At 40.1% G+C, this 13,625-nt stretch overlaps 1 protein-coding gene and 2 pseudogenes across 1 annotated transcript in view; all 3 read left to right on the top strand.

Moving 5' to 3' along the window:
- Window positions 1–13,625, top strand: part of NUP210L (nucleoporin 210 like) — an 89,676-nt gene that overhangs the window by 61,116 nt on the left and 14,935 nt on the right. The window contains 11 exon segments of the mRNA XM_013977080.2: window positions 237–364; window positions 1,070–1,202; window positions 1,634–1,696; window positions 2,056–2,235; window positions 2,580–2,660; window positions 2,749–2,880; window positions 6,635–6,793; window positions 7,735–7,826; window positions 8,983–9,157; window positions 10,684–10,859; window positions 11,496–11,713. Of these exon segments, the coding sequence (XP_013832534.2) occupies window positions 237–364; window positions 1,070–1,202; window positions 1,634–1,696; window positions 2,056–2,235; window positions 2,580–2,660; window positions 2,749–2,880; window positions 6,635–6,793; window positions 7,735–7,826; window positions 8,983–9,157; window positions 10,684–10,859; window positions 11,496–11,713 (1,537 nt within the window).
- On the top strand, window positions 3,330–3,497 carry LOC102181824 (annotated as a pseudogene).
- LOC106503820 lies at window positions 4,630–5,217 on the top strand (annotated as a pseudogene).

The raw sequence follows: 13,625 nt of genomic DNA, 5'->3' as shown, positions 1-13,625 counted from the left end.
GCCCACCAGTCTCCTCCATCCATGGGATTTTCCAGGCAAGAGTACTGGAGTGGGGTGCCACTGCCTTGTCCGAAAAGACTATACATAGATTACGCTTACTTGCTCAAAGGCTGATCAAGAACATTTAGCATGAACCGAAGGGCTTGCCACCTCTGTGTTAAACTGCCCTACATAAATGAGACAGCTTTACTAAATTACTTTTGAATTTTTTTTTAACTTTTATTTTTAACTACCAGGTTGAAATAGGTAAAACTGTGTTAGTAACTGTGAGGGTTCTTGGCTCTTCCAAACGCCCATTCCGAAAGAAATACTTCAGAAACATGGAGCTCAAATTGCAACTGGCTTCTGCCATTGTGACCCTGGCGTGAGTACCATTTCAATACCTCTTTCTCCGTAAATTTATTATCATGCAAATATCCCTCCTGGTAGCCTGGTTATCTCTCCCTTAGGTTATTTCAGATTTTCTTCTTTCCTTTTTTTGTCACAGTATCTTTCAGCCCACATTCTCTTCCCATATTCAACTCTTGACAAAATACCCCTTTCACATCCTCAGATGTCTTATTTTGGGACTAATATGTGTCTCATTAACACTTCTATTTTATGGAACTTCTTGGATGATATCCTTTGGGGATGCTTCAGGCTTGAGGACCCTCAAATACTCCATCTAGAAGAGTATTGCACTGGTATTCCCCTCTGCAAAAGAAAAAATACAGAAATTCTGAGGCAATTTAGTATTTGTAGTTTTGTGAGGCTATGTTTATATTGCCCTTATTCCTTTGGAGATTTAGAACAAATATTTGCACTTCAGGAGCTTCCCGCCATTGCTATGAACTTTGTCTTGACTCTGAAAGTTATTTTCTGGCAGTTCCTCTTAACCTGAGTTAAAATGAGCAGAAGATTGGGAATTCCCTGGGAGTCCAGTGATTAGGATTCTGCATTCTAAGGGCTACTTTCCTGAGTTCATTCCCTGGTTGGGGAACTAAGATCCCACAAGCATCTTAGAAAGATGTATAACTGGCCAATCTTAAAAACAAATCTTTTTCACCTAGATATTCATGGGTCTTTTCAGGCTAATGGAGGAACAAGATGAATACTCTGAAAATTATATCCTTCGAGCTGTCACTGTTGGGCAAACCACACTTGTAGCTATTGCCAAGGACAAGATGGGGAGAAAATTCACATCAACCCCTCGGCAAATTGAAGTAAGGAAATTATCTCACCCAAAATTCATATTTCATCTTGTTTATAAATTTATAAGTTTTATAAATGTCCAGTGGTTAGGACTCTGTTCTTTCACTGCTTACATCATGAGTTCAGTCCCTGGTTGGGGAACTAAGATCCCACAAGTTGTGAAGTATGGCCAAAAAAAGAATTGTAAACATAATTTTAATGACCACTTTTATTCCAATGAATGGATACATAACTTATTTAAGCATTTTCACTCAAGTAATTTATAATTTTTTGCTATTAAAATGAAAATTTGTGTTATAAATAAAATAAAATACCTGTCTTTGTATACAACATCATTGTACATAATTAGGAGTTTTTTTTCCCTTAGAATAAGCTGCATGATCATTTGTTGTGAAGCTGACTCTAGTTAACCACTGTTGTCCTTTTGGTTTTCTCCTTCAAGGTGTTTCCTCCATTTAGACTTGTTCCAGAGAAAATGACACTGATTCCAACTAACATGATGCAGGTGATCCTAAAGCCAAAAATGAGCCTTTCTCTTCATCCCACCTCTGCCCCACCCCAATACACATATACACCTCTTCCTGTTGGCCTTCCCTTGTCCACTCTCAACCAAGTACAACAGGATCTGATAAAGAAGAAAATTAGTATTTTCTTTGTTCTATGATAATCATAGAACAAACTACTTCTTGGAATCCCATGGATTATTTATAGCACTTCTATTTCATCTGCATTTGAGCTGATATGGCAAATGCTTGTTGGAAAGTGGGGGAAGGTGAAGAAGTTGAGTTGCTCAGACAGAATGTTGGAAAAGGAGATGTGACTTCTCCTCAAACTCCAGCATTCACTGGTGTGTTTAAATTTCAGGTGATGTCTGAAGGTGGCCCTCAGCCTCAATCCATCATTCATTTCTCCATCAGTAATCAGACCGTGGCTGTTGTTAATAGGAGGGGCCAAGTTACAGGGAAGGTAGTTGGCAGAGCTGTGGTCCATGGCACCATTCAGACAGTAAACGAAGATACTGGAAAAGTCATTGTGTTTTCCCAGGTATCAGTTCTTTATTCTGCTCTGCTTCTGCTCTTCCATCTAGGAATCTTATTGGGAGGTGGAGGAGGAAGTAGTGATGGGGAGGGTGTCAGTAGTCCATGGGAAATATGTAATCTTTAGTGAAAAACTCACTGAGTATTTGACATTGTTATGAGACATAGTCTCTATGCTTAAGAAATTGTTTCAAGAACAACAACAAAAAGCCCATACATATGGCATATTTTTGTTGTCATTGTTGTTGAATGCCCCAAACAACAGCAATCAAATGAGTTGTCATAAGCATCTCTGTCTGCCCCAGAGACATTCCCTCTTAACCTAAGCTTGCTCTCCACCCTGTTGAGCAGGATGAAGTACAGATTGAGGTTGTACAGCTAAGGGCTGTTAGGATCCTTGCAGCTGCAACTCGACTCATCACAGCTACTGAGGTCAGTATGATGGTTCTGCTCCAGGTTCATTATGTTGATAATGCCAGCTGGACAGGAGGTATAGCACAAAACCACTCTTCCTTTTCAGATGCCAGTTTATGTCATGGGAGTGACCAGTACCCAGACCCCTTTTTCCTTCAGCAGTGCCAACCCTGGGCTCACATTCCACTGGTCCATGAGCAAAAGGGATGTACTGGATTTAGTGCCCAGGCATTCAGAGGTATGAACATATCTGTTAATATATTACCTTAGGGACTTTATTTTATTTCATCCTTGGTTTTAGACTGACTTCCTTCTAAACTATACAACATTATTACTTATTCTTTTTCTGATCTGTGAATGCTATAAACCTGAAAATCATATGAAGAATCCAAATTTGAGTATTCAGATAATACTACACAATATTTAACATACTTGCTGGAAAGAACTCTTAAGAAAGCAATGCTTAAGAAAGCATTGCTTCCTTTGATACATTTGCTGTTATATAATGCTGCATTTGTGAATAAATAACTGTGTTACATGAATAACATGTTATGAATATAAAGTATTTATACATAGAGTTTAAATATGTGATATAGTCTTTCAACATACTCAGACATACTTAATTATATTAATAATCATGTTTGTGCTGCATGATGGGCAGTTGACATTAAGACTTAAGAAAGCTGGATGCTGAGCACATTTCTGGGCCCATGCTACTAGGAGCTGGGGAAGAACTGGAATCTTCCCCCATGCACGTAGGGTGCTCTGGGTGCCATAGGGCTTGTGTGGGCCACCAACTGGCAACTGATTCTGGACTGAGCACCTTATATCAATGGCAAATTTAAGGACAGTTAATTAAACTGTTCTTCCATGGTGGTACTGGCTCCTCCAAATTCAGCACCTGCTGCTTTTGAAATGCCCAAAGCCCCTCATGATGGCCACTAAGGAAATCCACAATGCAACATGAATCTTTATGTTTTTTAAAAAAAAAATAGCCTTTATACTTTAATGCATTTAGCAGTTACTCTGAAATCTGGAAAAGAAAAAAAAATGAAGTGGATACTACAGACAAATTTTACCTACTTCATGACACTATTACCTGATCATCAATTTAATGGAACCCACCCAAGATGGTCCAGGATCAGTGGCAGCCACCTAGGTCTGGAGGGAAGATTCTAGATCTGGAAGAAACCTGGGGCCAAGATACCCAGAAGGTCACAATTCAGTGCCTACCAAAACAAAGAATTAGAGTTAGACCTTAAAAGAGATCAGAGGGGTTATAGAAGCTACAATTAGTAAGTCATTTCTGGAGCCAGTTACAAAGAAAAGTATGGAAAAATTAAAAAGTTTCCAATTTTCTGAAAATATCCTAAACCTATAATCTAAGGAAACTCTCATGGTTGGGTCTTCTATCATGGACTGTGCAAAGCCTGCTTATACTTGGAACTGAAAACAGATATAACTGTACTTAGTTTGGTAGAGTTCTGCAGAAGGATTTGGCTTTTTTTCCAAATAGGAAAAAAAGGGATAGCAAATAGGAATTGTGTGAAAGGAAGGGATAGCATAAGCCTTATTAGCAACTGCTCTACTTTTTCCCTCCTTTAATTTTCTCGTCTAAAGAAGCACTCTTTTCTCTAACAGAAGAAATGATTGAGAGCTACACAAAGATTTTCTTCCCCAGCTTTGACCTCACATAGACAAACTGGGTGATGATATGGGCAAATACAAAGGTCTGTAATTGGCAGTGCATTTGGCAGTTCCATGGATCTGTTTCTTACTTCAACAGTGCTTGGATGGAACAGACCCAAGGACACTCCCTTGCCCCAGCCTCCTACCACCTGCCAACCTTTTTTCCAGTTGCAACCATTGGAATCAGTCACTAAGCTGTCCGCGATCACCAGGGACCAGCCAACATCATTTTTTGAGCTTAACTCCTTATTACCGATCAACTATGAACTCCTAGATTTGTCATAATTATTCCACTGACATGGAGGCTGTCATCAACCACCTGGTCAACAAGCATCTGTGGGCCTCCTACACCTACCTCTCTGTGGGCTTCTTTTTCAACTGCAGTGATGTAGTTCTGGAGGGCATGGGCCACTTTTTCCACAGTGTGGCTCTGGAGGGCATGGGCCACTTTTTCCACAGTGTGGCTCTGGAGGGCATGGGCTACTTTTTCCACAAATTGGCTAATGAGCAGGGCGAGGGCTATGGGCATCTCTCGAAAATGCAAAACCAGCACAGTGGCTACACCCTCTTTCAAGACTTGCAGTAGCATCTGAAGATGAGTGGGTAAAACCCAGAATCCCATGGAAGCCTCTGCACTCATGGAGAAGAACCTGAGCCAGGCCCTTTTGGATCTCCATGACCTGAGTTCTGCCCATGCAGACCCCCATCTCTGTGACTTCTTAGGGAGCTGTGTCCTAGATGAAGAGGTAAAACTCATCAAGAAAATGGTGATCACCCGACCAACCTCCACAGGCTGGTTGGTCCTCAGATTGAACTGGGTGGGTGTCTCTTCTAAAGGCTCACCCTCAAGCATGACTTGGAGCCTCTGGAGCCCCGCAGCCTTTGAGGAGCCCCTCTGGTGTCAGGGCTTTTGCATGGCACCAGAAGCCCTTCTCTATAACCACTAGGCAGCTTTTCAACTATCTTGGAGCCCTCTCCCAAACCTTGGACCAAATGGAAACATTAAAACTTTTTTGCAGCAAAAAAGGAAGAAAGGTCTCTAACGTCCTACAAGGTAGACTTTCTGCACTGTGGTGTCACCATTTAGAAATTCAGTTGAATCAAAAAATTATAAAACACTTGTTCTTCAGCATAAAACTTTCTTCCAGACAATTGATCAAAATCTGCACAAGGGAAACGAGAATTTTTATGTAGGGGTGGAGGGAAAGGTGATTTTGGAATTTGGAACTCCTGAGTCAAGTGAGCAAAGGAAGGTGATGAGGGCTCCAGACAGCAAAAAGGCAGAGGAGACAGGACATGAAATGAATGATAGGAATGAAATTGCCAAAAAGGTAGGCAAGTGCCTACTTCAACATTTGCCTTAGTGTTGGACCTCCCTTCTCTCTCACCAGAAGTCCGTCAAGGTCTAATCCTCATCTAGTCTAGACTAGACTAGAAATAAAGCAAATGGAGAAATTGTCAGCTAGTTTTAACATTGTCCTAAACAGGGGTTTCCCTTTCTTGTCCTCTTTCTCCCTTGCTGTCACTCTGAACTCCAGGAGTAGATTGCCTAACTTCTCTCTCATCTCAGGCTCTACTGTCTCAACCCATTTAGGAAACCCCTTTTTCATTTGCATTCTTCTCCTATCAAGTAATTGACTTCAAGATGAGAATTCTTGTATAGGAATCTTTCCAGAATTAGTTGAGCACTGAATACAGAAGTGTACTTTAGGGGTGACTGTGTTGCTGGGAATATGAAAAGAAACAAATATGACAGTAAGCCCTGGGGGAATTCCTTGGTGGTCCCGTGATAAGGACTTGGTGCTTTCACTGCAGGGGACCTGGATTCAATCCCTGGTTGTGAACTAAGATCCCACAAGCTGTGTGGTGTGGCCACAAAAAGAAAAAAAAAAAAAAAAAGAATGGCTTCCTTGGTGACACAGTGGATAAGAATCTGCCTGCCAATGCAGGGGACACAGATTTAATCCCTAGTCCAGGAAAATCCTAAATGCCATGGGGCAACTAAACCACTGCACCGAAACTACCGAAAATCACGCATCCTAGAGCCCACAATCTTCAACAAGAGAAACCACCAAGTAGAGAAGCCTGCACACCACAGCTAGAGAATAGCCCTCACTCTCTGCAACTAGAGAAAACCCACGTGCAGCAGTGAACACCTAGTACAGCCATAAATAAATAAATAATTTAAAAAAATTTTAAATGAAGAAAGAAAATAAATCTGGAACTCTTAATTCTTCTGGTTAGCTATTTTCAACAAAGAGGGAAGGGCACAGTGTTTATTAATCCATCCCTTTACTGTCTAGGTTTTTCTGCAACTTCCAGTAGAGAATAACTTTGCCATGGTTGTCCACACAAAAGCAGCTGGTCGGACCAATATCAAAGTCACTGTCCACTGTATGAACAGTTCATCTGGACAGTTCGAGGGGAATTCATTAGAACTGTCTGATGAAGTTCAGATCCTGGTAAGGTCCCAAACCTAAATCTTGTTTTTGTTTATCGAGGAGACGAAAGTTATATTCTCTTATATTCCATGAAGAGCTTTGTCTGGATAGAGATACAGAAATTGCTAGAGGGATCTCTAAAATAGGCTTAGGGTTTCTAGATCTTTGTTATTTCTGCTAATTGTTTGTCTATGAGTATTGACCTTACAAACTACAACACATGCATTCAACTCCCAACACAATGAATAGTATACAAACACCACGATAACTAAAGAGGAATCAATTTCTGATTTGTTCTGCCTAATATAGATATTATGATACATTCCACTTAACTATATTCACAGGTAGAATGAAATCCTGTCCTAACTTCTGGTAAGGTATAAGAGTATGAAGTTTCTATAGATGTATTCAAGCTGAAAGTTAAATGGCCCTACTGTTTTTAGAATTCAAAGAAAAAATATATTTTGTATAGAGGAAATAAGTTTCTCTACCTCTGAATTTGGGATTAATTTTTTTCTTTTCTTTTTATCCTTTGTTTTGGTTTTGGTTCCCTGATTCAGTGAGGGGTAGAGGAAAAAGCACTTTACTGGGAGGTAGAAGACCTAAATAGTGCCCTTGCTAATTTAATACTATAGGTTCTTCATTCTCAAATCTCTTTTTAGATTACTAGAACTAAAATTAGAAATTTCAAAATCATTTTATACTAATATCTAAGTAATATAGGGGATATGGTAAATGCAAACTAAGCCTAGTCCCTTGTAGTCAGAAACAGGCTATGTTAGGTTATATGTTCTAGACTACCTAAATATGTGTTAAATGCCTGGCTCATTTTGGAAAGCAATATTGTGGAACTTGGGCTAAATTGCAGTCAGGCAGACTTGATTTGTAGTTTGTCCATTTGTGTGTAAAGGTCATCATTTGTCTTTTCCAGAAATGAGGAAAGCATCATTTTCTCATTCCAGGTATTTGAAAAGCTTCAACTTTTCTATCCAGAGTGCCAACCTGAACAAATTCTGATGCCCATGAATTCTCAGCTCAAACTCCATACCAACAGGTAAGGAGAATAGAGAAGAAGATAGGCTAGGATCTAACTTTACCCTCAGTGAAACACTGCACATGAAAGAACTATTGCCTTCTAGGTGATTTTTCTAACCCACAAATAAATTTTTTAGTTGAAGTGAAATTCATATAACATAAAATTAAATTGTCTGATTCAGTGGTGTTTGGTACATACACAGTATTGTACAACCATCACCTCTAGTTTCAAAACATTTTCATTATCACCAGAGACCCATACCCATTAAACAGTCACTCACCATTCTCCTCTCCTCTCAGTCCCTAGCCATCACTAATCAGCTGTGTCTGTGGATTTAAATATTGTATGTTTCATGTAAATGAAATCATACAATCTGACCTTTTGTGTTGACTTCTTGCAGTTAATGTAATTTCAAGGTTCATCCAAGCTGTAGCATGTATGGGTACTTCATTCCTTTTTATGACGGAATAATATTCCATTATATGAATATACTACGTTTTGTTTATCTAATTATCCATTGGTGGACCTTTGGTTTGTTTTTACCTTTTAGCTATTGTGGATAGGGCTGCTATGAACATTCATGTACAAGTATTTGTTTGAATATAGTTGTCCCTTGGCATCCACCAAGGATTGGTTCCAGGACCCACCTTTGCCCCCAAAATCTGCAGACTCAAAGATCCATTATATAAAATGGTATAGTATTTATAGTGAATTTATAGGTTATAGTGCATATAACCTATGCTCGTCCTCCTGTATACTTTAAACTATCTCTAAATTGCTTATAATACCTAATGCAATATAAATGTTATGTAAATAGTCACCAGTCCAAGGCAAGTTCAAATTTTGCTTTGTGGAACTTTTTGAAATTTTCAGTCTGTGCTTGGTTGTATCTGTGGTGCAGAACCCACAGATGTGAAAAGCTGACTTTACCTGTTTTCAATTCTTTTCACCGAATAATTTTTTAATGATAAATATATAATAGCATTTGATTTTTAAGGAGATAAGCATAATCCAAAGGCTGACTTTTACCTGAGGAACAAATAACTACACAACAAGGAGAATCAAGCAGTTTTCTGAGTACAGCCTCTAACAGTGATCTAGGCAACTGCTACTCCTTTTTTTCTGATCAGTCAGAGCCCCCAAGAGATGCCACTTGCCCCCATTTATTCCCTAGGGAAGGGGCCGCCTTTGTGAGTTCCCGTGTTCTCAAGTGTTTCCCTAATTCATCTGTCATTGAGGAGGATGGTGAAGGGCTCCTGAAAGCTGGTTCCATTGCAGGTACTGCTGTGTTAGAAGTCACTTCTACAGAACCTTTTGGAGTAAACCAAACAACTATAACTGGGGTTCAGGTGAGTTCAGGGGCTTACTCAAAAAAATAGAAGGAATACCATGGCCTTAAGAGGCAGATTTACTTTGTTTAGAACTAGAAACTTCTCTGGAAGCCAGAAATGAACTGTAACATAAGAGGACAATCTTGACATGAACCATCAAATTAAAGTGGACTTTAGAGTCCTTGTTATAAAAGAGATTAATCTCAAAATGTTATGACTGTTTTCTGAGCAACTTTGGCAAAAGGATTGGTATGGGAGAAATGCAGAATTATTACTATCAAAATTAGGCTTTTTGATATGTTTTAAATGTTTTTAGACTTTTTTTAAAAAAATTAGAATTAGAAGAGACCTTAGAAGTAAGTTAGTCTAAAACAAAATGTTTGGGGCATTAAAAATCTAGTATGTTCCAGCCTTGTGTTGCTCCTTTTATGTATATTTTTTTTACCCACCACAAAAACCTTATTATACAAGCATCATTAGCCCTATTAAACTGATAAGAAATATAAAACCTAGAATGGTTCAATGAAGATATGAAATGATAAAGCTGGGTTTCAAAGCTGGACTTCCCTTACTGTATCACAGTATTTCACTTCCGTTACTTTATCTGCTATAGTGCAAAAGCACAATCTATAGTATTCTTGATAAGTTATCGATTCAGTTCAGTTCAGTTCAGTCGCTCAGTCATGTCCAACTCTTTGTGACCCCGTGAATCGCAGCACGCCAGGCCTCCCTGTCCATCACCAACTCCCAGAGTTCACTCAAACTCACGTCCATCGAGTTGGTGATACCATCCAGCCATCTCATCCTCTGTCGTCCCCTTCTCCTCCTGCCCCCAATCCCTCCCAGCATCAGAGTCTTTTCCAATGAGTCACCTCTTCGCATGAGGTGGCCAAAGTACTGGAGTTTCAGCTTTAGCATCATTCCTTCCAGAGAAATCCCGGGGCTGATCTCCTTCAGAATGGATTGGTTGGATCTCCTTGCAGTCCAAGGGACTCTCAAGAGTCTTCTCCTTAACAATAAATATTGACACTCGTCACGAAAGAGGAAATACAGTCCATTCCTTAAAAAACTCCAGCTTTGCTTCACATTTCTGCTGCTTTAATCATTAAAGAGGCTTCGCAGGTGGCACAGTGGTAAAGAATCGACTTGCCAATGCAAGAGATGCAAGAGACACGGGTTTGAACCCTCAGTTGGAAAGATCCCCTGGAGAAGGAAATGACTACCCTTTCCAGTATTCTTGCCTGGAAAATTTCATGAGCAGAGGAGCCATGCCATAGTGAGACTATAGCCCAGTGGGCTATAGTCCATGGAGTCACTAAGAGGCAGATATGACTGAGCAACTGAGCACGCACCGATAATTAAAAGCCATTTCCTGTACTGTCATATTTCTTTTTCACTCTGATTTAAGTCATCTGAAATCAAGAGCTAGCTACTTCCTACAAAAGAGGAACACGATTTTTATCATTGATTATAAGTCTCAGAATATGGTCATAGCTCCCCTCCAGTGCATTCTGCTCTGTACCAATAGGTTTTGTCTCCCACAGGTAGCACCAGTGACATACCTGCGAATGAGCAGCCACCCCAAGCTATACACGGCTCAAGGAAGGACCCTATCAGCCTTTCCCTTGGGCATGTCTCTTACCTTCATTGTTCAGTTTTACAATAGCATCGGAGAGAAATTCCACACACACAATACCCAGCTTTATCTGGCTTTAAACAGGTATGGAAGGCAAAGGAATGGTATTAACACTATGGTAGAAGTCTTGTAGATTAGCCTGGTATATAGCAGTGCTAGTAAATTCTTCTCATGTTATGCACTTGGAATCTGATCTTTCTTTTATTAAGATAGGGAGGGACAGTTGATTTTAATATTGGGACTTCCCTGGAGGTTCAGTGGTTAGGACTCCATGCTTTCACTTCTATGGGCCTGGGTTCAATCCCTGGTTAAGGAACGAAATTCACACATGGCAGTATGACCAAAAAAACAACAAAACAAAAAACTATCTGCTTTTTTTAAAAATGGAGGAAAGACCAGAATTAATTATTCAATGAAGAAGAGTTTTAATATGTTTTGAATTTGACAAGTCCTAGTTCATATTAAACTCCTATAGGGAGCCAACTGGAGTATTATCAAAAAGCCAAACTGGAAAAAAAGTTTTTTTTAAGAAAAATAGCCTAGCTGGGCACCATGTATATAAATGTAATAGACCTGATCCCTGGCCCTAGTTGTTTACTCTCCACTGTAGAATTCCATCTGAATTCTTTTGAGCTATTGAATATAAAATGTTGTGATAGGGTCTGACTCCAGAACTGTTGACTCTTTTCAGAGATTTCTACCTTTCATGTCTACTTTCAGAGATGACCTGCTTCTCATTGGACCAGGGAATAGGAACTATACTTACATGGCCCAGGCTGTGAACAGAGGGGTGACAGTTGTGGGGCTCTGGGACCGGAGACATCCAGGCATGGCAGATTATATCCCTGTTTCTGTAGAGCACGCCATCGAGCCAGACACCAAGCTTACCTTTGTCGGAGATGTCATCTGCTTCCGTACTTACCTCCTCAACCAGAATGGTTTGGATACTTTCCCTTTCTCAACCTCACAACTGACAGGATTAGAAAGCAACTCATCCCTTAGAGGATTTCTCTCTGAGAAAGAAAATACTTTAGTGTATTTTATTATTTTTCATGTTAATTGATAATTCTCAGTTTAGTGCCCATTTCTCTCCAAAGCCAGCTGACTAGAAGTCAGCCAGTAATATTTATCAAATGTCTATTGAACACATAGGCAGTGTAGAGTACCAATGCCTTCTCCTCCACTCCCAGCTTCTGAAGGAAGATAATTGCAAAGTTGAACATCAATAAAGGATGAGATGAAAGGAAGGAAAAGACAATAAGGTTTTAGTTCTAAGAACCAATTGTGTGTACACTGTTTTGTGAGGCAACTTTAAAGGCCTAACTTCCATGTATACCATCACTGAAAGAAGGTTTGGCCTTGCACTGGGCTACAGTATACTCATGATCAGCAAAGTATTTCTGTTCTAAGAAGTACTATTGAGTTACAGAAAATCAGTCTTGGCTTTGGAAATGTGTTATATCTTTATGCTTACAGGTAGCATATCCCAAAATGGTATACACTGACTGGTAGTATACAATCAAATAATCCATCCAAGTAAGGCTGGCTGGGGTGGTATGTGGTTTGGGTTTTGCATCCTCTTTGGGGAATTATGGACACATGTTATTTGGGTAAAGTGATATAACATTGGACCTGACTTTAACATTAACCATATATTTTGGACTTGATACAGAGGGAACTCTATTCAGCCTGAGTCAAATCCTCCAATCCTGACAACTGACTTGTAAGCAACCATTACTTATTAACATGTAATCCAGGGTCAGTGAGCTAACTGCTTACTATACCATGACTATTAAATTTTGTTGATGAAGCAGAGGCTTTTTTACTTCCTTTTCCTAGGTTCTGTCAGGATGGTCATCCATTCTGGAATTTGGGGTCATCTCAAGTCAGTACTGCTTTGGATGAGGAAGCAGAAGGGCCACATTCGAGGATCAGTAATCCAGTCTAATATTTGACATTTCTCTGGCACCTTGGGACTTAAGCCAAAGTAAACTAATCCTCTCTTCTGCCAGCTGATACTTGTTTGCAGTCTTCTTGCTGATAGCAATCAGTAGGTCAAAGCAGATTCATCCCTAGCAGGGTCTATACAAAGTTACAGTTCAATTCAGCTCAGTTCAGTTCAGTCGCTCAGTCATGTCTGACTCTTTGCGACCCCATGAGTTGCAGCATGCCAGGCCTCCCTGTCCATCACCAACTCCCGGAGTTTACCCAAACTCATGTCCATCTAGTCAGTGATGCCATCCAGCCATCTCATCCTCTGTCGTCCCCTTCTCCTCCTGCCCCCAGTCCCTCCCAGCATCAGGGTCTTTTCAATGAGTCAACTCTTCGCATGAGGTGGCCAAAGTATTGGAGTTTCAGCTTCAGCATCAGTCCTACCAATGAACACCTAGGACTGATCTCCTTTAGGATGGACTAGTTGGATCTCCTTGCAGTCCAAGGGACTCTCAAGAGTCTGCTCCAGCACCACAGTTCAGCATCAATTCTTCAGCGCTCAGCTTTCTTCACAGTCCAACTCTCACATCCATACATGACCACAGGAAAAACCATAGCCTTCACTAGATGGACCTTTTTTGGCAAAGTAATGTCTCTGCTTTTGAATATGCTATCTAGGTTGGTCATAACTTTCCTTCCAAGGAGTAAGCATCTTTTAATTTCATGGCTGCAATCACCATCTGCAGTGATTTTGGAGCCCCAAAAAATAAAGTCTGACACTTTTCCCACTGTTTCCCCATCTATCTGCCATGAAGGGATGGGACCAGATGCCATGATCTTCGTTTTCTGAATGTTGAGCTTTAAGCCAACTTTTTCACTCTCCTCTTTCACTTTCATCAAGAGGCTTTTGAGTTCCTC

The sequence above is a fragment of the Capra hircus genome, chromosome 3, assembly GCF_001704415.2.
Source record: "Capra hircus breed San Clemente chromosome 3, ASM170441v1, whole genome shotgun sequence".
NCBI lineage: Eukaryota > Metazoa > Chordata > Mammalia > Artiodactyla > Bovidae > Capra > Capra hircus.
The sequence above is the reverse complement of the archived record's forward strand: the minus strand, read 5'-3'. Positions and strand labels throughout refer to the sequence as shown.